The sequence below is a fragment of the Juglans microcarpa x Juglans regia genome, chromosome 5D, assembly GCF_004785595.1.
Source record: "Juglans microcarpa x Juglans regia isolate MS1-56 chromosome 5D, Jm3101_v1.0, whole genome shotgun sequence".
Lineage (NCBI taxonomy): Eukaryota > Viridiplantae > Streptophyta > Magnoliopsida > Fagales > Juglandaceae > Juglans > Juglans microcarpa x Juglans regia.
The window spans coordinates 2,780,076-2,805,153 of record NC_054602.1 but is presented as its reverse complement, the minus strand read 5'-3'; the positions used below and the strand labels follow the sequence as shown (position 1 = coordinate 2,805,153).

General features: G+C 35.8%; 4 protein-coding genes across 7 annotated transcripts; 2 read left to right on the top strand and 2 right to left on the bottom strand.

Annotated features, from left to right (window-relative positions):
* Window positions 1-836: 836 nt before the first annotated feature.
* LOC121264756 (outer envelope pore protein 16-3, chloroplastic/mitochondrial-like) lies at window positions 837-4,292 on the bottom strand. Its single transcript, XM_041168058.1, has 3 exons — window positions 4,266-4,292; window positions 1,989-2,337; window positions 837-1,274 (listed from the first exon to the last, which is right to left on the bottom strand). The coding sequence occupies exons 1-3, from the start codon at window positions 4,290-4,292 to the stop codon at window positions 1,129-1,131; spliced, it is 522 nt and encodes a 173-aa protein (XP_041023992.1). The 3' UTR covers window positions 837-1,128.
* On the top strand, window positions 4,154-9,356 carry LOC121264931 (CDK5RAP3-like protein). Of its 3 annotated transcripts, XM_041168310.1 has the most exons (11): window positions 4,154-4,466; window positions 4,601-4,735; window positions 5,586-5,680; window positions 5,788-5,882; window positions 5,990-6,125; window positions 6,225-6,374; window positions 6,463-7,020; window positions 7,230-7,438; window positions 8,040-8,172; window positions 8,796-8,886; window positions 9,322-9,356. In XM_041168310.1, exons 1-11 carry the CDS (start codon window positions 4,406-4,408, stop codon window positions 9,339-9,341), a joined length of 1,683 nt encoding a protein of 560 aa, XP_041024244.1. In that variant the 5' UTR covers window positions 4,154-4,405; the 3' UTR covers window positions 9,342-9,356. The 3 variants fall into 3 exon arrangements, with proteins under 3 accessions (XP_041024244.1, XP_041024243.1, XP_041024245.1); XM_041168309.1 differs by lacking the exon at window positions 9,322-9,356 and having other exon boundaries at window positions 8,796-9,045; XM_041168311.1 differs by lacking the exons at window positions 4,154-4,466; window positions 9,322-9,356 and having other exon boundaries at window positions 4,599-4,735; window positions 5,572-5,680; window positions 8,796-9,045.
* A 790-nt stretch (window positions 9,357-10,146) lies between these two features.
* On the top strand, window positions 10,147-14,120 carry LOC121264935 (G patch domain-containing protein 11). 2 transcript variants are annotated; one of them, XR_005940579.1, is made up of 5 exons: window positions 10,147-10,398; window positions 11,946-12,482; window positions 13,088-13,153; window positions 13,302-13,582; window positions 13,751-14,120. XR_005940579.1 is itself a non-coding variant. In XM_041168318.1 (4 exons), exons 1-4 carry the CDS (start codon window positions 10,261-10,263, stop codon window positions 13,359-13,361), a joined length of 801 nt encoding a protein of 266 aa, XP_041024252.1. In that variant the 5' UTR covers window positions 10,147-10,260; the 3' UTR covers window positions 13,362-13,735. The 2 variants fall into 2 exon arrangements, 1 of the variants encoding a protein (XP_041024252.1); XM_041168318.1 differs by lacking the exon at window positions 13,751-14,120 and having other exon boundaries at window positions 13,302-13,735.
* A 545-nt stretch (window positions 14,121-14,665) lies between these two features.
* On the bottom strand, window positions 14,666-18,544 carry LOC121264934 (squamosa promoter-binding-like protein 9). The gene is made up of 3 exons (XM_041168317.1): window positions 17,777-18,544; window positions 15,631-15,770; window positions 14,666-15,504 (listed from the first exon to the last, which is right to left on the bottom strand). The coding sequence occupies exons 1-3, from the start codon at window positions 18,151-18,153 to the stop codon at window positions 14,888-14,890; spliced, it is 1,134 nt and encodes a 377-aa protein (XP_041024251.1). The 5' UTR covers window positions 18,154-18,544; the 3' UTR covers window positions 14,666-14,887.
* Window positions 18,545-25,078: the final 6,534 nt, after the last annotated feature.

Here is a 25,078-nt window from a genome sequence, read left to right as displayed (position 1 = left end):
GTTGAAAATATAATTAAAGAAAAAACAACCTGAAAAAGATGCAAAAGCTACCAGTCATCAACAATTTTACCAAAAAACATTGACTGAAAAAGAATATCAGAGAACGCGAGAGTTGTTCGATCGCCACAAACTCTGTATTAGGCTCTATACGAAAGTGGTTACAGATTTTTGCATCAATACCAGAGAGGGAGTGATCAAAGATAGAAAGAGAGGATGGGATTCTTATCATCCATCTGTTGCTGCTTTTATCGCCCTTCCCTCGTGTCAATCGATTGGGTAGGCCATGGTGCAGTGAATCAGCCTCTCAGACAGAATTTCATTGAAACAGAAACTCGAGCACCGATTCTGGTTCCGCACTTTCCCGTTAACTCAAATCTTTCTCGTCTGTAGTTTTCAGTGAAGAGAACTCTTTTTGATCTTATTCACTTTCCTTCTGCTGCTTGGATAAAGCCGATGGGTTCTGAAACTTTTTACTATCTGTAATCTGTATTCAAATATTTGTAGTATATGATGCTTAACATCTTTGTATGTACCCATAAGTAATACAAATACTTTTATATATATATATATATATATATATATACACAAACAAATATTCATGCCAAATTGTTGGTAAGGGCTTAAATATTTCTGCCTTGTGACGGGTTATTTGATTTTGCTAAATAAACAGTTACTTGTGCTTGGATCGATCGTACTTCAGGATGGGATTGTCATCGCGATCAGGATGATTCTTTTTTTTTTTTTTTTGTTCTAATATCGTAGCTGGGTATCTATCATTATTCTTATTCTTGTGCTTGGATCGATCATGCAATGGCACCTTTATCAAGATAAAATCATGCATGCAATAGAGCTGTGTATCTATCATTATTCTTATTCTTTTGTTGGTCTCAAAGTGCACAAGATGAAACCAAATAAAACTTAGATCAAGATGTTCAATCCTGTCGAATTTCTTGCACTCCCAATTCCGTCTCAAGCTATAAAACCTTGAGATTTTAAAAAAGCACAGAGAGATTTCCGGGAGTACGATTACATCTCTCTGAACAGACATATGACCGGTGGAGAAAACAGTGATGAATTTACCCAGTATGATGCCACTGGCTTCTTTACAAAAGCAGGAATGAAACTTTATCAATCGAGAGTGGATCTTTTCTTGGTGGTGTAAGGGTAGTACTCCTTTCCAGTGTCAATTCTTGTGGTCTGACCTCCTGCATCAATAACAGCAGAAGTGACTGCCAATGCTGTTCCAGCAGAAATGGCTGTTTTAATGCTCCTTCCTGTAAAATGGGCAGAGCATGTTAACCGACAATAATGCTTGTCGATGACAACAATCTTTTTGCCAACACAGTAACATAATTTAAGAACTAAAAATCCTGATCCAATCACCCAGGATGGGGACCTCATCTCCACACTCTATAAGCTGAATGAATAGCACATCAACCAGTAAAATTGACAAAAAAGCTCAATGAAGATAACAAGCATATTGGGGCCAGTGTCAAATCAAGCTCGAATCTGGCCCTGCATAGGATATGTTAAGCTCAAACGAGCACCCCTAATGAGAAGCATAACTTTGAATTGAAGGCTGAAAGAAGGTACGGTTTTCTTTCAGTTTGACACGATAAAGGAGTACTTTGAATTCACTCATATGAATATTATAGTTATCACGTATCTAAACGATCTAGCTAGATAAAAATGGTTTAAGAGTTTAGATAGACGTCACTAAGCAGCATAAAAGCATCCCACATTCCTGTACCCACACTACAAACCCAAGCACAGCACAGCACTAGATGACTGAAATACAGGGACTGATAAATGTAGATTTTGCAAAATGCAGTCGCTATTTTTTTTTGGTTTGGAAGTACAATCACCTTTTCAAACTAACGTCAGCCATCACCAAACCAAACCAATTATCACATGTTAACACTCTCTACAGCTACGGACGAAAGCTAAAAATGGAGGGAAAAATACTAGCAATAGAAATACTTGCCTGCCTTTGAAACCTAGAACAGTTGCCCCAGCAACAAAACCACCAACAGCTCCATTGACAAAGTCTCTCTTCATCCTTTTATTCTGCAAGAGCTGCTCAACTCCAATGTAAACTCCCCCAATCGCAGCAAATGTCATCCCATAGTTACCCATCATCTTCAGGGTCCTTATTAGACCTGGAAGAGCAACATTTCGCTCGACCCGAGGCACATCATACCATGTGGCAGCAATGGTCCCAAAAATAGTTCCAGAAACAAAACCAGCTGTTGCACCCTTAATTGTCTTCATCAGGGGAGTATCCTCCTCCTCCAAATACCTACTTCTGCAGGGTCCAGATCCATGATTCTCTTCCAACTAACTGAATTCTGACCAATTTTTCAAAGAAATACAACAATCAGAGCTTATACAACATTTAATTCCTCAGATACAATATTTACACTCTTAAGACTGAAAACGATTCCAGAGAGACTTCCAGCGGCAACTAATGCGCAAACGCCGGCATAACCCTTTTTTATTTTTATTTTTTTCTCTCCAAAGACTCGCCCCCAATAAAAACCCAACCCGGGGGGGGTGGAGCTTCGGCTCCTCCCTCCCTCCTCCCATCTGGTTTAGACCAGAGACTGTGTAGCCCTTTATTTTCCAGTTTTTGTTGTTGTTTTTTTCGTCCGAAGTATGACAAATCGTCGATATGCTATTTTCCAAAGCCTAGCATCCACCACGGGCCCTCTGCAGGATTCCCAGGCTGCCGATCCTTCGGATGGCCAAAGGCTTTCGTCAAAACGAGCGGCGCGTGAGCCACACACGCAGGTCATAGCAGCACGTGAGATCCATACGCCACCGCACCAGGAAGCTTCTACTGCCGCCACGCGCGACTTGACACCACGGACCTCGGTTTCTTCAGACTCGACTGGCCACCACACTCTTAACGTGGTGTGTGTTCCTCACACGCCACCACAATCTCTTTGTTTCTTGTACTTTGCTTTCCTTCAAGCTGAAAATTTGGATCTACAGGTATAATCCGTTATTTTCACATCTATCTTTATGTTTGTTGTTATTTTCTTTTGTTTAGGAAAAATAGAAAAGAAATAGTCTTTTGGACATTTTGTCCATAGAGTGAAAGCCCTTTCCTATTTGGATGTGGGGTTTGAAATCTCTGCTTTAGGCAGAGTGTGGTCTCTCAGACGGTCTGTCTGTAGAGAATTATAAAAGTTAAGAACATATCAGTCACAAAGGAATTTGTGTACTGGTGGAGCCCCAACCGTGAGTAGTTGGCTTGTAATTTGGAATTTTCCTTATATAGGTCACAGTTGTAACTTCGCTTTCATGAATGAATGAAGCCTATTTCCCATAAAAAAAAAAAAAAAAATACACTCTAAGACTAAACAGGCCAAACTAGAATATCTGGTTTGCATCCATTTGAGCAAAAGTTTTATCATCCACTTTTCTGAAAGACAAATATTTTCTGTTTCAGAAAATAATCTTGTTGTAGCCCCTGTTTTACTTTAGGTTGAGGCCCGAGGGCATTTGATCAGACGCTTCTTTAGCGGCTTGACAGATTAATATCTCAAAGCAACTGAATTTCACCTCTTTGTGTCAACAAAATCTTAATGTGGAAAAAATTCAACGTTTGAGAAAATAATATTTACAACAACTAGCACCAAAGCAAAGGAGAACGAGAATGATATGCGGAAATGGGCTATCTACTCTCTGGCGTTCGACTAGCGGAAATTGGAAATAAGAATCTAAGATGCATACGAAAAGATGTTATTGTAATTTCGCAAGAAATTTTCTATTTTTTTTATAGGTAATCAAGAAGTTTTATTCATAATTAAAGGCATAGCCAATACATTGGACGTATTTATGAGCAAGCTTTTCTACGAGAAAGCAACGAAAAAAAAATTGACGCAAAAAACAGCGAAATACTTGAAACAAAATCCTAATCAAATGAATTGCATTAAGGTAAACGAAATCGCTGGAACAAAACTAAGCAGTAGATTTCGTTAGTCGGAAGAGATACAAAGAAATCTAAATTTAGACCCAATCGCCAGTCATTGGAAACAAGCAAACAAAGGATCGGTTAATTCAAACCCTAGACCTGTTACCGGCGATACGATCGAATGCGTGTAAAAAAAAAAAACAGCAGCGTACCGTTCTTAATATTTGACAGAAATGCGGATTTGCTTCGCAAATTTTAAAGAAATGCTCTCAGAGCTCAGCTGCTACTCCTTTGCAGTTCGCAGCCTCGCACCGCATCACCATAGTTCCTCACTTGACGGTCTTACCCTCACAAAACCCCATAAATTGACCATATTACCCTCACTAGTGACTATAGGCAGTGGCGATCAACGAAAAAAAAACCCGTCTCGGCTCTCTCTCTTGAAAGTAATTCTATCAATTCCTGTGGAAAACGATTTCCCGGAAAATGCAGACTCCCGATGACATTCGGAACCTACCCATCGACATCACATTTTCTCGTCTCGGAGGTAACGACCTAGCATGCACTCCCACCCACACTAAACTATCCCTCCAATTCCTTTCTTTGGGGCCACTCTTTTCTTTTTGGTTGTTTGGATGTTATATTCGATTCAAATTTGATAAGTTTCATTATTATTTGAAGAATGGTTGGTCGATCGGAAGCGAATTCCGGCTGATTGGCGAAAACGCTTGGCGGCCATAAGGGCTCGGATTTCCAAGGAGTTCTCGGGCCTTCCTAAGGATATCGATCCCTATATCCAAACCCTAGACCCCGAAGGTTCGCTTTTCTATTTTTATTTCCTTTTGTATTTCAAGTTGCAACTGCCAAATTAGGTTTTTTTTTTTTTTTTTTTATTAGGTTGTTAATCACTGAACTTTATGTGCGATTTTGGTAATGGAATTGTGGGAATAATTGTAATTTTTTTGGTACATCGAAATTGAAGAAGCAGTTTTCAATGTTTATTTTGTTTTGGTTTATGGAACTGGATATGAATAAAGTATTGTTTTGTGTTAGGGTCGCCTCAGCTGACCCTAAAGGCTATACAAATATTTGTTTTTAACTCATAATAAGACGTTCTATGAGAAATATATCGGACTCCAGTAGCCTCTGTTTGATGCAATTAGTTCAATATGTAGTAAAAGAAATATTCCTTGCCAATTGTGTTGACTACACTGGATTTGTGCGGCAGACTCAAAACGATAAGAACAAGATTCTAGATAACAATCTAAGCACCAGTCCATCATCTTATGGTGTGGTCCAAATACTTATAGTTCATATTTTTCCAATTATATATTGTTTTTGTTTCTTTGAGTAAATTATATGTGCTCGTTAATTTTTTCCCCATATGAACATAGCGCTCTCTGGTCAATACATTTACTTTGGTACCGTTGCTATTATTACTTGGATCTTCAGGAAATATTGAACATTAGTCCTACAACCGTTGCCTGATATATACCTGCAATGTAAAGGTTCAGAGTTCAAGTTTGATATAGTTTACATGTGGCTTTTTTTTTTGTTATTTTTTTTAAGTTTCAATTAGAAGTGTAAGGAGTCAGGTGCTAGTGTTCCAAGTTGGTCATTCTTACCATTTTTCATGGTTTTATGATGAGTAGCATGCTGCTTTCAGGGATTGGTTACTTGGAGTCCAAAAAACTATATGATATTCTATTAAAGTCAACTCCAGAAAGCCGGAATATATTTGGTCGGCTATCAGGTGCTGCTGTAAGACATCTCTCTCTCTCTCTCTCTCTCTGTGCGCGTGTGTGTAACTGTATATGTGTGTTTTAAACGATTTATAAGTTAGTCACATGCATCATTGAATTGGGCAGGGTTCTTGGGAGGCAATTGTGCGTTCTTTTGAGAAGGATCATATCTACCTTGGGGAGGCTGCTCAAATAATGGTTCAAAATGTAAACTATGAAATGTAAGTTTGTGCATTTGCAGTAGTCCTCTTGGTTGTTAAAAAATATTTGTAAGAGGTTTGTTTTTTCCATTGTGGTTTGTGTTGTTGATCACTTTTCAAATATGAAGACCATATCAGAAAAAACAGGTGCAAAAGATTCAGCAACAACTATCGGAGCTGGAGCGCAAGGAAGCCGATATAAAAAGAAGTTCAGCTCTATCAGCAGCTAAGTACGTCGAGGCTTGTCAAGAGCTTGGATTGCAGGTTATTATAGTGGGCCACTTCACTGATATTTTGAAACTTGGTTCGGTGTATGTTCCTGCTTGCAACTACTAGTAAAATTCACAATTGTAAATCTTTCAGGGAAAAGATGTGAGATTAGAACTTTTAGAGACGGCAAAATCGCTTCCAAGCACATTCAGCAGGATTTTGGAAGCTATAAATAGTGATTCTACATCACAGGCTATGGAGTACTACTCAAACTTTGTGAGAGATGCTCACACAGAAAAGGATGTGAGGCAATAGTTGGGTTTTATCTGCATCATGTTGATTTCTAGATGGATTGCCTTTAAATTAATTGGGATTGTAAATTTGTTTGCAGAAATCATTGTCAATTGTGTTACCTAACTTGAGGGACATACGTGAACATCCCCCGTCTTTGCATGTATATGTGGGCTCTGAGATTGTTACCTCTGTTGATACTCAATCAAGATCAGACCTTGTGAGAGGGAATGTGGATGTCGCTGCAGATAATATTGACTGGGATATTTCAGTTGACAGTTCTCAGATTGATTGGGATATTGGTACCATGGAAGAAACAGATGATAATGGCAATGGTTTGGGTCCTTACGAGATTATTAATGCCAGTGATATTTCGCAGAACTCTTCACCAAATGAAGGTGTGGAATCTGATCAAACCTTATTAGATAAGAAGGAAGGTGGTCTACACCCAGACATTACCGTGTCAGAGATATCTTGGGATGTTAGTGTTGAGACCCCTCAAGTTGATGTGATTGATGACGTCAGCTTGCCAAATGTAGGCCTGGACAACCAGACATCTGTTTCAACATTTTCGTCTCAAACACCACAAATGAAGGAAGAGAGGAGCAAGCTTTTAGGGACAGAGTACAGGAACAAGATTCTCGATGATCTGTATGAGGTATCTGCTGGTTGTCCTATTTTTATAAATTACTGGCTCATGTGAATCCAATATCTCTTTTTTGTTTTTCCAAAATTTTAGAGTTTCTTACTTCTATAGGAAAATGGTGATCCAGCTTTAATTGAACTTATTAGTTTGGTGGTGCTGTAATTTGAGCAAAACAATTATAGCTCAACGGGAGATGTTATATATTGATTTAATGTTTTCAGATCAAAGCATTTCTAAATCAGAGATTGGCAGAGTTAAAGAATGAAGAGACTTTGTCCTTTCAACATCAAGTCCAGGCAGTTGCTCCATTTGTGCTGCAGCAGTACAGTCCTGATGCCATTGAGGCAATGCTATTAGATCTTTCCTCAGCCATTTCCTTGCTGACTAATAGGAAAACAAGGGACTTGATCATGATCGTCAACTCTAAAAGGTGTCAGTAGACATTTTAATCTTCTCTGTCCCTTGCACAACTGAACTTTTTTCACACTTGGTTTGCACAATAGTAAAAGCAGAAGCAATGGTTTAAGTTGATTGAGCTTTTACTTTGAATTTATTCTGTTCATATGAAAGTGTGTTTGACTATTAGTTATCTATGGTATGTACTTACAAGTGTAAAAACTAGCGTGAAACTGAAAAAGTACTGGAGAATGTACTTAAATGAACTATCTTATGGGATGTGATGGGTGCGTTATACTGTTAATTTTTGGTCTATCATTGGATTAAAATTTGATGTCTTAACACATCCTGTCAGTACCTTCCCCCACCCCAATTCTTGTTCGTCTTTTTATAAAGACTTACTTTTTGCTTGCTTTTGTTGGCTATCTATTTCATCAGTTACCATCCTGATTTATTCAGCAAAGAAAAAGTTACTATCCTGATTTGGATTGACTGTAGCAGTTTCTTGAATAGTTTTATTCCTCTTTTTGCCATACCGGTGTATTGGGATCGTACTATAAGTAGTCATTTCTTTCATTCTAGAATGTTAAAAAACTTTGGATGCTAATTAACTCTGATATTAGCTTGAATTTCAGATTTTTAGACAGACTAGTAACTACATTAGAGGAAAAGAAGCATCACGAAGTCAAGTTAAAAGAGGGATTGATAGACTTGGCTACCAAACGCATGGAACTGCACAATTCATTAGCCTCTTCTTGGCCAAAGCAAGTGAGTTCTCATTTGATTCGGTGAATAATGCTTGGTTTTAGTAGCTTGCTTTACCCTGAATCGGTATATATGCACAAGCTTTTTTTATGCCTTGTATTCAGGAAAAAAAGTTCTTTTGCATTTCCTAAACTATTTACTCCTTTTCTGATTGTAAATAAAATTGAAGAAAAATCTTGTATTTGGTGCGATTCATGATCTTGCCTAGATTAGTCATAAGCCAGGGGTAGCATATCAAGAACCCACACATTTTGTTTTGAAATATATAACATGAAGATATAATGATCTTGAAGGGAGGATTTTGTCCAAGGAATAGTGTAATGCTCAAGGTAACAGTGTGGCTTTTACTAATAAACTAGAGTTCTGATATGTATTTGAAAGTTTTTAAATTGAGTCAAGCTAATTGGCGTTTGTGTCACTCTCATGCATCAATTCCTTTTTGATTACTCTAAGAATAGCTGCCGTTCTACAATTGCATCAGTTCTGGCTTTGGTTCATTTTGAAGAAAAATATATTCAAATACATGCATGTCAATTATTGGGGAACAAATCCTCTATCATCCCCTTGTTACTACTGGTAATTGATCTAGCAATCCAAAATATTGAGTAAAGGTGTTTTCATTTCAGGAAGCGGCTCTTTCAAAAACCAGAGAGTTGAAGAAGCTGTGCGAGGGTGCACTTTCCTCCATGTTCGAAGGAAGGCCTGTTAATATAATTGGTGAGATCAACACCCTTTTGACTAGTGGCCTTGGGGCTTGAATACTAGGATGTTTAGCTTTTGGCAACAATGAAACCTTCAGTAAGGAAGTGGATAGCAGAATTGGCACTCCTTTGATCGTTTCAATATTAAAAACTGAGATATTTTGATGCTGAATAATTTTGCTGCTTCTCTCTCTCTCTCTCTCTCCCCCCCAAAAAAAAAAATCATTCATTTTTATACCCTTTCTTTCACTATGGATGTGGAATTAAGATCCCTAGAATTTTTGAGTGGGTGCTTCGATGTGATTGTGTGCACAGAAAGTGTAAACTTGTGATTGTGCTTCAAACAGATGACAAAAAAACATCTCACCCGGGGCGATATTTTCCTAGCAAAAATTATAAGGATAACGATCTTTATGTTTAATTAATTATTCTTCATTTTCTCACCAAGCAGGGGTTTTAAATACAATCTGATCACCGCTCATCACCAAATCCCCCTTTATCGGTCTTCAAAAATAAGCGAAGCCAGAATCGTCGCGATGGGGTTGGTGACGGTGATATCTTTCTGAGAAGCAGCCGGATGAGTTCGAAACCCATTTTCACACCAGCTACTAACATCGTGACATGTAGGCATTTCTAACACAATTCTCCTGCACCCGGCAGCACCAAACCGACTCCCTATTTGTTTCTCTCCCTCTCTCCATCTGCCCTCAAAGAAATCTCTGTCATGTTAAAAAAAGAAAATATGGAGTCGGTTTGGTGTTGCCGGGTGTAAGAGAATTGTGTTAGAAATGCTTAAGTGTCACGATGTTAGTGGCTGGTGTTAAAATGGGTTTCAAATCCATCCGGCTGGAAGCTTTTTTCTATTTGATGACCTGGCATCCACCTCAGCAAATTTCGTTACTCGTTATGATTACTGTGGGAATCCCATGCTCCCGAATCCATTATTTAGATCATGCACCCTAGTTACGTGTTTGACGACCATTGCTCATTTATAAAAGCAGATTGGGCTCTTCCCGATCACTAGTCGAGGCTCATCTAAGGCTTCGTTTAGATCTTTAACTCATCTCAATTCATCATTATAATTTTTTCAAATTCTAACATAAAATATAATAAATAATTCAACTTTTTCAAATCTCAAAATAATAATAATATTAAAAAATAATATTTTAATAATATTTTATTATCTCAACTCAATTCAACTCAACTCACTTCAACATCCAAGCGCAACCTAAGAAAGCCAACGAGTGACGATTATCTATAAAGTATGTCTCCTTGGGCCGCTACAACTTCATAAAGCCCAGTATCGGGCCATCTGGTTTTCTCCCCCAAAGCCGAACTCCGTTTCCGTTGATTTTCACCTCCTCTCTCTCGTCGAGCTTCAAACTCAAACATGGCTGAATCAACCCACAACGGAACAACCAATGGAGCAGCAGCGGAAGCGGAAACGGAAGAAGAAGATTATTTGGGGGACCTCTCTCGCTTCCTCCCTCTAGAAAACTCCAGCTCTGTGAACCCTTTATCCAAAAAGGTCGGTTTTATGCCATCTTTGGTTTCCCAAGAGAAAAAGAAAATACTATAGAACAAGAAATGATGAAATAGGGTACGGTTTTAGTACTTTTAATTACGCCTAACTTATAATTTTTACTTACTTTTTTCATTCCTATTGTGTCGAAATAGCGCATGGCTGCCCAATATTACACATATTACTCAACGACAAAACCTTATCAGTTCATCCCTCTAGTAAAATTAGAAACCGTAAAGCAATCATAATGTGGAAAAGATGACTTTTTTCTTTTTAATTTTGTCTGGTTCCGGTGAGATTTTTGAGCTTGTTGATTTGGATTTAAATTTACCTCGAGAGAAACTTTTTTTTTTTTTTTTTTTTAAAGATAAATTGAGGGAAGCTTATACTATAGGATATACACCCTCCGTTCTGTGCCAAGAAAAATGGGAGATGGTAAGAAGGGTAAACTAAATGTTGATGTTGTAATATTTTGGCGGTAGATTTAGCAAGTATGGGTTTTCGAAATTATGGGCTAATGCCATTGACGAGGAGGAAGAATTGAAAGTTGAGTTTCTTCTGTCCTACACTTTCTCAAGAACCAAACTAACTGCTAGGTTACTTCATATCTAATTAATCGTTAATCTTAGTTCAGGGATCTGAATGATCGTTTTGTAGCGTGTAGATGGAATATTTCTGTTGGATTGAGCTTTGCACAACAATTTGACTTCTATTAGCCGGATCTTCAGTTTGATAAAATGACAACGAACGAAATCTAAAGTTGGTTTCTTCAGTTTGTCAACAACCAATAGAATAGCCTATTTATACAGAATGGTAAAGGGGTCCCTCTACGATTGATGATCAAAGTTAAATCTTCTTTGTGTCTTGGTTTCATGAAAACAAAGGTTCATCGTCACTGACTTGAATTATTCTTTTGCAATTCAATGTAGAGGAGATATGAGGTTCCAACTCTATTTTTTCTTTATTCTCTGTTGGGTTTTTTTGTGTGGAGCCTGGTTTTGTTTGTGTGCGGCCAAGTTTGATGACCCAACCCGACAAGGATTTGTTGCGTTTTTTCTTTGGTGGATTTTCAAGGAGGCTTGGGCTAATATATTTTGTTTTTACCCGTTTTGCTCTTAATCCGACCCAAACCGCTAATTATGGTTTACTATATATTGTATTAAACCCTTGTATGGCTGCAAATTAGGGCTTACTCATAGAGGAAAATGCTAAATATACGTGAGAAAAACTTGCAAAAAACTTACTTCTCCGTATGTCATTTATTGATATGCTAAAAATCATGAAATTTGAAATTCAAAATTTGAATTTTAAAAGAAAACTAACAAAATGAGTATTGTAAGTAAAAGTGTAAGTACATGTAGCGCTACTCTTACTATATATATGCACTGTTCTCTGCAGCTCTGTGGACATAGGCACATTACTGAACCACGTAAATCCTATGTCGTGTGTGATTGATTCCGTTTTTGCTTTACTCTTTTTCTCTTATCGTTCCTAACATTCTCTTCCCATATTTTACACTATAGAGAATTACTATTTCCCTTTGTTTTTTTCAGATCTCCATCAATAGAACCCAACCTGTTCAATCCTCCAAGAAGCAATCCAAAACCCTAAACTGGCAAGAACGGCGTAGACTCGAAAGAGAAAAAAAGCAACAAGAAGAGGATGAGCGGACCTTAGCAAATGTGGAGGCCCCAATCCCACAATCCAACATCGGATTCAAGCTTCTGAAGCAAATGGGCTACACTCCTGGTTCAGCACTAGGTAAGGAAAAGTCAGGCAGGGCTGAACCAGTGGGGTTTGAGATTCGGCGATCACGAGCTGGGATTGGCCTAGAGGACCCCCACAAAGAAAAGAGAAAAAATGAGGAGATTGTGACTGAGAAGAAAAGGAGAAAGGAAGAGGTTTTGATGGTGGAGTTTGGATGTAGGCAGAAGTTACAGTGGAGGACTCGAAAAGTCATAGTTAATTTCAAAAAAGCAAAGGCTGCTCTTGATCAATTGGAGAATAAGGAAGTTGTGGAGCCTAAGAAGAATGAGGATGAGGAGGAGGGTGAACACGAGGAAGACGAAGAGGAGGAGATAACGGAAGAGGTTTGTTGTTTTCAAATTTTTTTTTTTTTTAACTTTGAAATTTTTGCTTAAGCTAGTTTTGTATTTTGGTACATGGAAACTGGTTACTAGTGGAGCATTTCTTTTTTAGCTTATAGAGTAACTTGGTTCTAGTGTTGGAATGTAATGCAGTGGTTGGCACGATATAATTGGAATTGAAATCATGTTTTTATAGTTATTCTGACTTGTATTGTGGAAGATTGGAGTGTCTTAGTGATTGTCATGGATCCAAATGTTGACAATTTTTTTTTTTTTTTGGCTTGATGAATTATTACTTGCATTCTTTATCAGTGGGCTTGGTTATTAACATGAATTGTGGTTTGGAAACGGTGGCTTTTCTTCCATGGACTGATTTAGGTGACAATTAGGATTTGACTGGAAACTTACTTGGCATCACCTCATTCACAATGTTTGGGTATGAAAATTGCATCAACAAAAAAGAACATTGTTTTGCTATCTACCATCTTAATATGGCCAAGATTTTCATTTTTTATCTCTCTTCATCAGTTATAACTTGTTTCTAAGTTCATTACTTGTTTACCTTAGTAAATCTCTAGTGGGTGATGATCACAGTACACTACATGCAGGACTTGCTGGATATATTGATGAAACTGAGAGATGAACATCAGTACTGCCTTTTCTGTGGATGTCGGGTAAGTTGACTTTAATTATGTAGTACTTGAAAGGCCATGCTGAAGATTGTTTGGGTTGCCAGTTCATGATGTTAAACTCCAAATTCTAACACCCCCCCCCCCCCCCCCCCCCCCCCCCCCCCCCCTTTCTCCAAAAAAACTTTTCCAGTACGAATCAATGGAGTCTCTGTTGGCCAACTGCCCTGGAACTGATGAAGACGACCACTGAACTAGGAGTTCCTAGCTCACTTCCCCTACGCCACGATGAGATCAGTGGAAACAAGGTTTCCAAGATGCAATGTTATCCATGGTTGTCATCAAGGATGAGATCTGCAGTGGAAACAAGATTTTCAAGGGGGATTTTATCCAAGGTTGTCATCAAGGATTAGATCTGGCATACCGTTGAAAATTCTTCCACCATTCTATCATTTAAAGGATAGAGAACCATAGGTAAAAAAGTTGAAGAATGTGCTGAATTCTCTCAATGGATCAGTTGTGCATGTATTTAGGATCTCAAGCACTAACTAATATGACGATATTGTATAGAAAGGTGGAAGAACTTGATCTATATATTGAGGAAATTAATAAATTCATGTTGGTCTACTTTTGCTATCCCAGATGATTGAAGTCCTTGCCGATAACAAATGATATTCCCCCGGTTCTCTACTGCATATTGGAATGCACTGATCTACGGGACACTGTCTCACATCACTATAATGTTGTTCATAGAGATTCCAGGGTCCATCAGTCTGAAAATTTTTCTGCCGGTTAATATACCTCACCTACAGCGGTGAATAAGTTGTGCAAATAGGCCACCGGACTTACTTCAAATGCTGGTCTGGATTTGAGCTCTTCTGCATTCCCAATTGAACGAGATGTCAAACAGGTTTCTAATATAACTGTCTATTTCATGTAGCTTTCAAATGAAACCAATATAGGCGTTTTAAGTCCCAAAACACTTGTTCCAAAAAGTAAATTCTTCAGCATTCGTTACAAGTTATGTTCATGTATTATGGTGAGCTTATAGTTTTATAGCTGCCAATTATTAGCAGTTATCATCTTCTTGATTTTGAAAAGTATACGCGCAATCATTTTCAGGAACCATCTTCTGAGTAGTGGAACGTCACGTTAACTTAACATAGAAGATTAACGTGTTTTCTTATCTACCAAAATTTGCCAATGGAACCATTGACTTCACAAAAAGATATTTCGATTGGGCGTGTAAGAATTTGCCGTTTGAAACAAAATCCATAGCACCAATCTCGCCTTCAGTTCGCCTATTCTCACTCCAATCTCCAGTTGTTGGGCATCGTTATTCAGAATACATGTATCTATCACATCCTATCGATGAAGGATTTATCCTCGGTGGAGAGGTGCTGGACTAGTACAAAGGGTTTCATGGCACTTGAAAAAAGAGTTCGTGTGTTGCTGCTGCGCAAAGGCATGGGATTCTTGCTGCCACGGGCCAGAAAGCAGCTGGTGCTCAAGGCACCAGACCATATCACAATGAACTCCACCATTTTAAGCCACTCATACAACACCAAACATTATCAGATGATTCCAAAAGTGAAGTAGCAAGATGCGAACAAGGTAGTGAAAACTGAACACCTTGCTTCTCGGTTTTAGCAATTTTAAACACCACAGACCAAGAGTAACATAGGGTTTATCCCAACAAAAAGACACGATCACCTGCCAAACATTCAAAAGTATTTCGTGGATAAGTTGTCCATACGAACCAGAGCACAAATCGGGCACTCAAAGTGACCAGTGCAAATGCTGAGGGGAGGAGTCATAAGCCCTGGAGTGCGCGATTTCCATGTATTGCCTCCTCTGTTGAGAGGGCTCAAGCTCACCAGCAAACTGACCATTGAGAGGCTGAGAAATATGGTTTAAACCTGTATCAGGGGGCATCTCATGTGAACTGCCACCAGCCTCATTGCCCTTCAAACCCCATGAGCTGCTTGAAAACTGATTGACAACTGTACCGTGAGGAGCTGTTGGTTGAGCCATAGGTGCCCTTTCGGCATTCAAGTCCTTCACTCCAAGACCTGATGCTTGGCTTCTGGAGACCCATGTTTGATTTGACAGAAGAGAGAGAGCACAGCTTGAGTCAGAGACTCCTCTGAAGCATTCTCCTGGACCAATTCCAGGACCAGGATAACAGACCTCCCTTGCTGAACCTTGCAGATAAAGGTCAGATGGAGGGTTTTCAGTGTCTCTTTGCCATGGATGTGGAAGAGACTTCCCTGGCAAAGTGGTAGTTTGATTTCCAGGTACCTGCTCAGACGATCTAGTAGTTAGCCATGCATCCCTCCCAGTAAGCCTTGGATATGCAGTGAAGTCCATCAGAAAACCTCCTCTACCGCTGTTGCCTGTCATTTCAAGAATCAAACAATTAACCTTAAGTTTTTAAGCTCGTAAATGAAAACCACATATTTGTCCGCAGTTAAATAGCAAAGTCGGAGTTTGAAAATTATATTCTACTTATAACGTCTAACCAAAGATAGATGAGGAAAGTCGGCCATAGCGCAAGGACAATGATGATCCAGGTGGGGGCTTTCTCCTTCGTTCATTATGCCCAGCAAGGCGCCTACGACAACTTCTCTTTCCTTGGTCAAATTCAGGAAGCTGATGAAATCTGGGTAGAGACTAATACAGTAGCTATTAGTTTGGATATATGATGCATTCCTGTCTATTATTTGGTAAAAAAAGCAAACCTTTAGTAGTAGAAATTTGATACAAGAAAATGAGGCATAAAAATATAAAATAGAACCATTACAATATTAATAAGGTTAGGTTGGCTAATTGCTTGCCCCTATGATGTGGCATGCTCTTCATTGCCCCTGAGAAGCAACTGTAAAAGTTGAGTAACCTCACATGATATCTGTTCAATGCACATGACTATGCAGAGACAAGCTCTCAAACATCAAAGTGCACAAGGAGCCCAATCTCGGTATGCGAAAGACATCCCAGGTACAATTGGGTGAGGTCAGAAATTTCAATTGATGAGGTACCCCCAAAAAAGGGGAATAAAAGCTTGAACTGAACCTCAAGAGAGACTATCATATCATGCCATATTACTCAGTTGTATCCACTTCGTTTCCCTGGACTCGTCAGGGCATCCTATAGGCAACATATATTCATCATACAAGAATTTGAAAGATTCCTTAGTTGTTTCTTTTAGGGGGTGGGGGTGTAAACAGGTCTGTGATTCACTAACCTCCAGTCGTGCACCCCACACAATGCCACCAACTACAATGGGTGAGCAAAAATTTAACTAGGTACATGCACGCACTTGAAAGAACCGCTAGCCTACCTGGCTCTTTCAAGCATGTAAAGTTAACCCTAGGTCTTGCTTTAACTACCATACAAGAAAAGAAAGAAAGAAATAGAATTAAGTCATCCGATGCATGAAGAGGAGAAGCTGGAATGCATTCAGAAGAAAGTTATTTAAAAGATTAGCAGATTCACATGACTAATTAACTTCCTTTGATGATGCTCACAGATCAATCTCTATTCCATTTCAACTCAGCTCCGATTTCTAAATTACCAACTACAGCAAACAAAGAAGAGAAACTCAAGAACATTCAGCTTCACATGACTAATTAACTTCCTTTGATGACGCTCACAGATCAATCTCTATTCCATTTCAAGTCACCACAGATTTCTAAATTACCAACTACAGCAAACAAAGAAGAGAAAGTCAAGAACATTCAGCTTCTCATGACTTCCCGACAGTAGTCTGATTGATATGGGTTGCTCATGATCCTACATTACAATGCTCTAAATAAAGAACTTAGTTTAGATTTTTCAACTTGCACATCAATTTACAGATTTACGCATTCCAACGAAATATATAGCAAGCTACAGTTGTCTGTTGAACGCAGTTTGATTGCACCTAAGTATTTGATAGTGATATGCTCAGAAGACGACATATTCTCGAAATTGGGATGGAAATGATCATCCGTCGATATACACACACATATTTTTTTATAGGTGATCAGGAAGTTATATTCATAGAAATAGGCAAAGCCCAGGTACACAGGAAGTATACATGAGGAACACTATATATATATATATATATATATAATATTTTTACATTTTGTGGTGCCTCATAATAAGCAAACTCTCCAAAATCAAAACTGAACAACCACCATAACTGTCCAGTCACGAAACAACAATGCCTGCCCACATCAACCCCCAATTTTTTTTTTTCTTTATAATAATTTTCTTAGTAGAAAACAAGGCAATGCCAGTCGTATACAAGAGAATCAACTCCCAAACTAATGAAACACACTTTAAACGGATAGACAATTAACCCAAAAAAAACCCAAAATTCTATCTCACTGAAAACTTGTAGAACAAACAAAAATCCAGAGGAAAATGGCGCAAAACCTACCAACAATGTTACTTAAAATCAAAGCACAGCTCCAAATAGCCATCTATACATGCAGAAACACAACACCAGACCAAATAATAAACAACCAAACAAATTCCAGAGCCACAAGCAACAGGAAGTGAAATCCACAAAAGATCATAACCAGAATAACGAATAAAAATCTGGAATCAAATTTAAGTATTGCCAATGCTTCGAAATTTTTTTTTTTTCTGAAGTGTTGCAATGAAAAAGAAAAGTGACTAAACCTGCTGCACTGCTGACAAAACCTCTGCTCGAGGCCGGCAACAATGACCTTAGGTGACTTCGAATGCATGCCACAGACTTTGTGCCTGGAATAGTAAGCCTTAGCGTCGCTCAGATCTGCCTTACACCCTTCGACTTGACACCGAGGTGGCTGAACCCCCTGCAGCACACCACCACCCCTCACCTTCTTCGGCGGGGTAGACCCGGAAGACGAGGACCCGGTCGCACCACTCTGTTTGGTCGGAGCCCCAGGACCTGCATCCTCAAAATAGATTTTCTGCCCGAATTTCAAGCCGTTGAGGGATTCGGAGGACGAGATGGGTGGAGAAGCAGAGGACGAGCCTCCCGAGTCGGCCAGAGAGCTCGAACCCATTTCCATTCGCACCCTCTAAAGCCCATCCATTGCAACTTCGAGCGTAAAAAAAACACTGTTTCAAACTATTATAGGCGTGTCGCTGCGGTTGAGGGAACAGAGAGAGAGAGAGATACGATTTGTTCAAAGAATCAGAGGTGAAGCAAGAGAGTGAAGAAGAGTGGGAAGGGGGGAGGTTAGAAAAGCAAAGCAGTGACCTGACACTGGGCCATGCCAGCAGAGGTGAATTGAGTTGTATCGTATGGTACACTGAGGGACCGTCAGAACTCAAATGGTATAGAGGAAAGAGCACCAGAGAGAGAGAGAGAGAGAGAGAGCAAATAAACTAATAAGGGGTGTGTACTTTGGGTTTGATGAGGAGCTTTTACGAGCCGAAGCTCGCTATGCTCTATAAACAATCGCTCGAGCTGTCGTTTTTAGAGATCTTTTTCCCTCTGCTCTCTCTCTGTGCAGCATGCCTGGGCTTATTAGGGGCACATCACTGCCATTGGGATTACATTTGACTGGAAATGTCTAATAAAGCCACCGGCTGCTTGTTGACTGTGTGTTCCATATGGCTACTTTTGTATAATGGCATCGGGGTAAAAGTGTCAGCACATTTTTTTCCAAAAGTAACATTTTTTTTTAAGAGAATATAAAGAAGCTGGTCTCTGATGTTGCCTATTATTTCAGTGTATTTCTACTCAATCCTACGTTATATATATATATATATATATATATATATATTTTTTTTTTTTTATTCTTGTTAAATTAAAAAAATATTTTTTTATTTAGGTATTTGTTAGACTCAATTAAATTCAATTCAATTCAGTTTAATTTTAAGTTGAGTCTAACATCCAAATACTTAATTCTCAAATTATTAAATTCATCTCAACTCAAAAACTCAACTCAAATTATTAAACACCCATAAATATATCTAAATTCATCTTAATATCCATATATATTTAAACTCATTTTAGGTGAATCACATAAAACTCATTTCACCATCTCAACTCACTACGATTTATAAAAAAATTGAATTCAGCTCAACTCAACATCTAAACAGAATCTTAATAAATAAAAAATTAAAAAAAATAGTATAATGTATAATATAAAGAGAATATAATTTTTCTATCTAATGAAAAACGGAACTTGCAAAGCTACACATCTAACAAAGTAGTTACTAGTTACTTGATTTTAAAAATTTAGCAGTTGAACTTCTGAGTTAAAAAAAAAAACTAATAATTTGTGTCCAAATTCCCCATAATTATTATTTTTAAATATATATATATTTTTTGATAATTATTTTCAATTATTATTTAGTGTTTTTATAAAACTAAAAATGTTTTTAATTTTTCCTTAAACACATAATTTATAGATACGAACTGTTTTGGACCAAATACAAACTAAAGTATCTGATTCGGAAAGCATGATGCTATTTCTTTAATTAATCATAAATGGACATATTATAATCAAACTCAATCAACGCCACGCATATATGAATTCAATTAATCAAAATAAATAAACATGTTATTCTTATTCTTATCACCACCATATTCTGTTGATTTGAAGATGTTTAAATAAAAAAAGACCTTCAAATTTTCTTTATAGAAAAAGAAAAAATAAAAAACGAGAATTGAGCTCTTTGAGCCCAACAACTCTTTTGGAACCCTCTTTTGTACATGAGAGGAGGAGGTTCCAAGTGTCAAGTCAAAAATTTATGGAGATAATTATTAAATAATTTTTGTACAATTATTGGAATAAAATATTATTTATTTTTCAAGTTAAATTCATCATAATCGTCCAAACATTAAATTAAAATAATCATAGAATAATTGTCTTTCCATCACTTCTTGAGACAGATAGAGCAACCCAAAGAAAAGAAAGGGGTCTCGCATCCATCAGGCCTCAGGGGCTGGCTGGGGAGGAGCCTCCTCCTCCATCGATAAACAAACCTGTAGAGTAGTACCTACTTATTTTAATTTCCTGGGATCATTTTAAGCTTGAAAATTGTCATATTTAAGAGAAAGGTAAAATAAAAACTGTCAATAATCATTATATAAAATTTGCAGAAAGAGGGTAGATCTGGTTGATGACATAACCAGGATTAAGTAAGCATGACCAAAGGCCTGCCTGGGGCTAACCTACCACCCTAAAAAGATTGAAAAGTCATAAAGGCCCTCTAATATTCAATACATTTATTCTTATTTTTTATAAAATAATGTTATTTTTATAAATATTTTATAAAAATATCTCTTCTTTCAAAATATTATTATATAAAATATTATAAAATTATTATTTTTCATTGTAATTACTGTATGCAAATAAATGACAACTTGAGTGTCACATGACCTTAAAAAAAAAAAAAAAAAAAAAAAAAAAAAAAAAAAAAAAAAGTAAATTTGAAGTCCACGTTTACCACCTCGGAATTCGGAAACTTTAAATAATATATATATATCATATATGTGAAAGCAAGGATGTGACATGTTTTTGGGGACTTGATGACCTGCTGGCGTGTCTCGGCGTCGCCTTTCTTAATAAATTCCTCTCTACTTCTTTATTATTATTTTTCATTTTTCATTTTTCATTTTTATTTATGAAGCAACGAGGGACGGGAACTATCACGGATAGTTCTTTTAAGATCGAGTTCCGCACGAAAATGTATGAGCCGAATAAAAATTAAAACTTAAAGAAAATATTATTAAAATATATTTTTTAATAATATTTTATTTTTAAAATATAAAAAAATTAAATTTTTTATTTTATTTTATATGAAAATTTTAAAAATTTATAATAATTAGATCAGATGAAATGAGTTAAAAAGAATTATAAAATAGTCTCGTTTGGATTCGAAGATGAATTAAGATGAATTATGAATAATAGTGAGATAGGTTGAGTTAAAATTGATGAATAGTAGTGAATAGTAATGAGATGAGTTGAGATGAGTTGTGAATCCAAACCGGACGCATTTGAATGTTAAACTGAATTTAGTTGAGTTAAGTTGAGATAATAAAATATTGTTAGAATATTATTTTTTAATATTATTATTATTTTAAAATTTGAAAAAGTTCAATTGTTTATTATATTTTATATTGAGATTTGAAAAAATTATAATAATGAATTGAGATTAATTAACTTACCAAACGAAGCCTAATCTCCAAGGAGTTAATCAACTTCCTTAATCTCAGATTTCCACAATTAATATTTAAAATTCTTCGTGTTTCGTAAACGTGCGATACACAATTGACATTTTTTTATTTTTCATCTCGTTGAACTCATAGGTAAATATTTGGCCATTCGAAATTTCGAAGAGACGATGGCCCCTCACCTTAAAAGAAGAGTAACGTTTTAAGAGAGAGGTTTAAGTGACATCTAGACCTATAATTTAAAATAACTAATTAATAATATAATTAAAACTTATTAAAATTATTATAAATAGCAATAACTTATTATTTTCAAACAATATGTAATTCATGGAGTATTCTGTGACTAACTTTTAAATCGCGATAAGATAATTTTAATCGCAATAAAAATAATTTGTGTTATATCAGTTGGGAGAAAAGAGAGATGAGCTAGGAGTATTAGTATTGAATTCATCATTTTTATCTTTAAAACTTGATGAAAAGTATATATTTTTCATAAATCTAAAATTTCTATATCCATAACCCCACATTAGATTAGCAATTGAATTCATCAAAATAATAATATAATATTATTTTGTTAATAATAATATTTTTAATTTATTTTTTTCATATTTTATAATTACACTAACTATATGCTAATTAATAATTTAATTTGATGCTTAAATTATTATTTCTCAACTTAAATATATTGTGGCTCAAAATTAAAAAATAAAAATTTAAGTAAATAAAATAATGGTTATAAAGTGTGAATAGTGAGTCTTCAAATTTAAAGATAAAAGAAAAGATACTGTAGTTAAAAGCTTGACATTTGAGTATATGGTGAATTCAATGACAGGATTTTAAAATTAAAATCATTAAATTTTAAAGATTAGACTTATTTGATGAGTTCAATACTAGTGCTCTAATTGGTCTGAAATAAGGTTGTGATGTGGAGCACTTTTTTCTAGTTCTACATCGGCTCTGATGTCAAAGTCTGCGCCCCTCCCTCCCAACATTAGAAAGTTAAGAACCAAAGGTACCAAACCTGTCGTTTAGAGCACCAAATTAGATTGCTGGGATATGCGGGTAAGTTTGTTTTGGCATAGAGGAATTTAATGTATTAATCACTGTTTATTTTAACTCTTTATATTTATAATTTTTTTTTATAAGATTTTGAGTATTTTTCATAGAGTATGAGATGTACGATAATGAATAATGACTGATATATAAAATTTTTATACCAGTCACTATTCATTTTTACAGTCCATACTTATAATTTTTTTCATAAAATGTGAAAATATTTTTTATAAAATGTGAAGTGTAAAATAATAAATAGTAACTTATGCATATAATTTTTCTTTGGCAAATCATTCATTTCAAGCTCCTTCAACAGGATGTTGTGTAACGCGTTGCGTACGATAGCGGCTATCACTCGTAGAGATTTAATACGCACAAATGTTGATTAATTTGGATTTTGTTAGTATTAGGGGGTAATAGGTCTGATTTGGTCTGATTTTAGATAAAATTTAAGATCGAATAAATATGTATCGATTTTATATTTTCAAGAATCGATTATGTACCGGTTATCTTCTAAACTGATACTTTTAATTTTACCGATTCGGTCTGATTTTTCAATTTTAATATACTACATACTATATTATATAATATATATAATAGTATATAATACTATAGTGATAATCTATTGTAGTATATTATAATATATATTATAATTGTATTATATACTGTAGTGATATATTATATTATGAACTATTGTGATATATTATAGTAATATAGTATTAGTATAATTATTAATACAATAGACTATAGTGATATAAGATTTTAAAATTTAATATTATATTAATTATTAATTTATCACATGATACAAAACTATTATATATATAATATATAATTATATATTATATATAAAAATTATAATATATATATATGAACCGGACCGGTTCGGTCCGATCCGATTTTAGAAAAAGAAAAACTGGAATCAAACCGATTTTGACCAGTTTTAAGAAAAATAAAACCGGTACCACACCGAACTAAACTCGTTATCGGACCAAATCCACCAGTTCAATCCGGTCTACCAGTACACCAATTTTTTTTTACAACCCTAATTAGCATTAGACAATTTCTTGCACGCGTGTTTCTCATTTTATCATATAATTAAAAATTATTTATAAAGAGAAATATTACATATATAAAGAGATTACATAAAAAAATTAAAAATTAATGTAACTTTACGTGATACGTTAAATCTATTTTATATTAAAATAATTTTACAATATGACATATTATGTAAATCTATATAAGTCTATGAAGATGTTGGGTTTGGGGTAGGTTAGAGGTCCATCGGAGGATGTGACCCTCCCTCGTATCTTCCTTGTGCAGACTATTTCGACTAATGGATGGGTCCAAAAGGATTACTATAAATACTAGAGCTACATAAATACTAGTATTTATGGGGATGAACACCAAGCCGAAGAGTTAAAGACTAAAGCATGTGCAATGTGCATTCCTAGAATCACATATTTACGTGATCTAGACCAATATCATAATATTTAGATATGAAAAATGCTATTTGAATCTATAAAAGTTATCGATAAAAGTGATCGATTGAATTTTTTATTTTTTATTTACTTAATAATTAAATAAATGACTATTAGTGAATTGATAACTTTTTTTAAGAATGTTTAAAGATATATAAAAAAATGATTGAAATAAAGGGAAAAAAAATTAAAAGTACATTTGTACTTATTGGTCATATTTCATCGATTCATCATCGGTCTCAGTAGCATTACCCTTTAGATACTTATTGGTTGGCAATAACTCTTGAAGATTGGCTCAAATGGTAAAAGTCTTGGGTTAGGGGTATGCTTTCATTCAAATTCTCTTGGGTGCAAATAATCTTTAGAGACCATTGGACTAGAGAATTTTTTCTTTGAATTACCTGAGGTGCACTTACAGAAAACTCATTACTGAAGGCCTGTGTACCCTCGAGATTAGTCAGAACACTGTTTTTAGAAAAAAAAAAAAAAAAAAAAAAAAAAAAAAAAAAAAAAAAGATGGTTGGCAAGACCAGCACATAAAACGAGTACAACAACTGCAACATAATTTGTTACACGATACTATTCTACATCTACATTAGATTTTCCAAAATCTCGTAAAATTGACGCAATAAAGACATAATGACCTCCTACCAACACCACAAGAAGAAAAATTATTTGTGGATATATAGGTTCACGCAAGTCTTTTGCCAAAAAAAAAAAAAAAAAAAAAATGAAAACCCACTAAAAATAATTATTTTTAGTGAATACTACATTTTTTTTTTTTTTTGAAATTTCAAAAGAATTGAACTCTCGAGTATAAATGTGGCATTACTAAAAAAAGGAAGTGTTTGTGCATGTTTGGTAGGAATGAGTTAGGTTTAATATATAATTGATTGATGTATGAAATTATTTAAAATGCATCATATGAACTGGTTTAATTAATATATATAAAAAAAAAAATAAAGAGTAGCATTACTTTTTTGAAAAATGCTAGTTTCTTCCCTGGATTTGTCCCTTAGATTTAACTGCTCGTGTATTTTTTTTCTTTCCTAAAATGTTTAAAAGAGTCATCACTAATGATTTGTGTATTTTTTTAAAAAAAAGTCTGAAAAAAAATTAGGGTGATTGCACTGACCACTGACCAGTAGCATCACCCTTACTTTTTTAAGATATAGCAAAGTGAGCCAAAATAGGACTCCAATCCACGCAAGCCCAAAGAGATGAAGAAACGGCCCAGCCGAACATCACGCAACTCAGAACTACCTTTACGCTATA

Coding starts and splice junctions, on each gene's coding strand:
- LOC121264935 (XM_041168318.1), top strand. CDS start 10,261: ATGGCTGAATCAACCCACAACGGAACAACCAATGGAGCAGCAGCGGAA. Junction 12,483..13,087: donor AGGAGGAGATAACGGAAGAG/GTTTGTTGTTTT, acceptor CACTACATGCAG/GACTTGCTGGATATATTGAT. Junction 13,154..13,301: donor GCCTTTTCTGTGGATGTCGG/GTAAGTTGACTT, acceptor AAACTTTTCCAG/TACGAATCAATGGAGTCTCT.
- LOC121264756 (XM_041168058.1), bottom strand. CDS start 4,292: ATGGTCAATTTATGGGGTTTTGTGAGG. Junction 2,338..4,265: donor ATTTATGGGGTTTTGTGAGG/GTAAGACCGTCA, acceptor GAATTCAGTTAG/TTGGAAGAGAATCATGGATC. Junction 1,275..1,988: donor AACTGTTCTAGGTTTCAAAG/GCAGGCAAGTAT, acceptor CCCATTTTACAG/GAAGGAGCATTAAAACAGCC.
- LOC121264934 (XM_041168317.1), bottom strand. CDS start 18,153: ATGGAAATGGGTTCGAGCTCTCTGGCCGACTCGGGAGGCTCGTCCTCT. Junction 15,771..17,776: donor TTTTGTCAGCAGTGCAGCAG/GTTTAGTCACTT, acceptor GTCTCTACCCAG/ATTTCATCAGCTTCCTGAAT. Junction 15,505..15,630: donor ACTTTCCTCATCTATCTTTG/GTTAGACGTTAT, acceptor TTGAAATGACAG/GCAACAGCGGTAGAGGAGGT.
- LOC121264931 (XM_041168309.1), top strand. CDS start 4,406: ATGCAGACTCCCGATGACATTCGGAACCTACCCATCGACATCACATTT. Junction 7,439..8,039: donor ATGATCGTCAACTCTAAAAG/GTGTCAGTAGAC, acceptor CTTGAATTTCAG/ATTTTTAGACAGACTAGTAA. Junction 8,173..8,795: donor CCTCTTCTTGGCCAAAGCAA/GTGAGTTCTCAT, acceptor TTTTCATTTCAG/GAAGCGGCTCTTTCAAAAAC.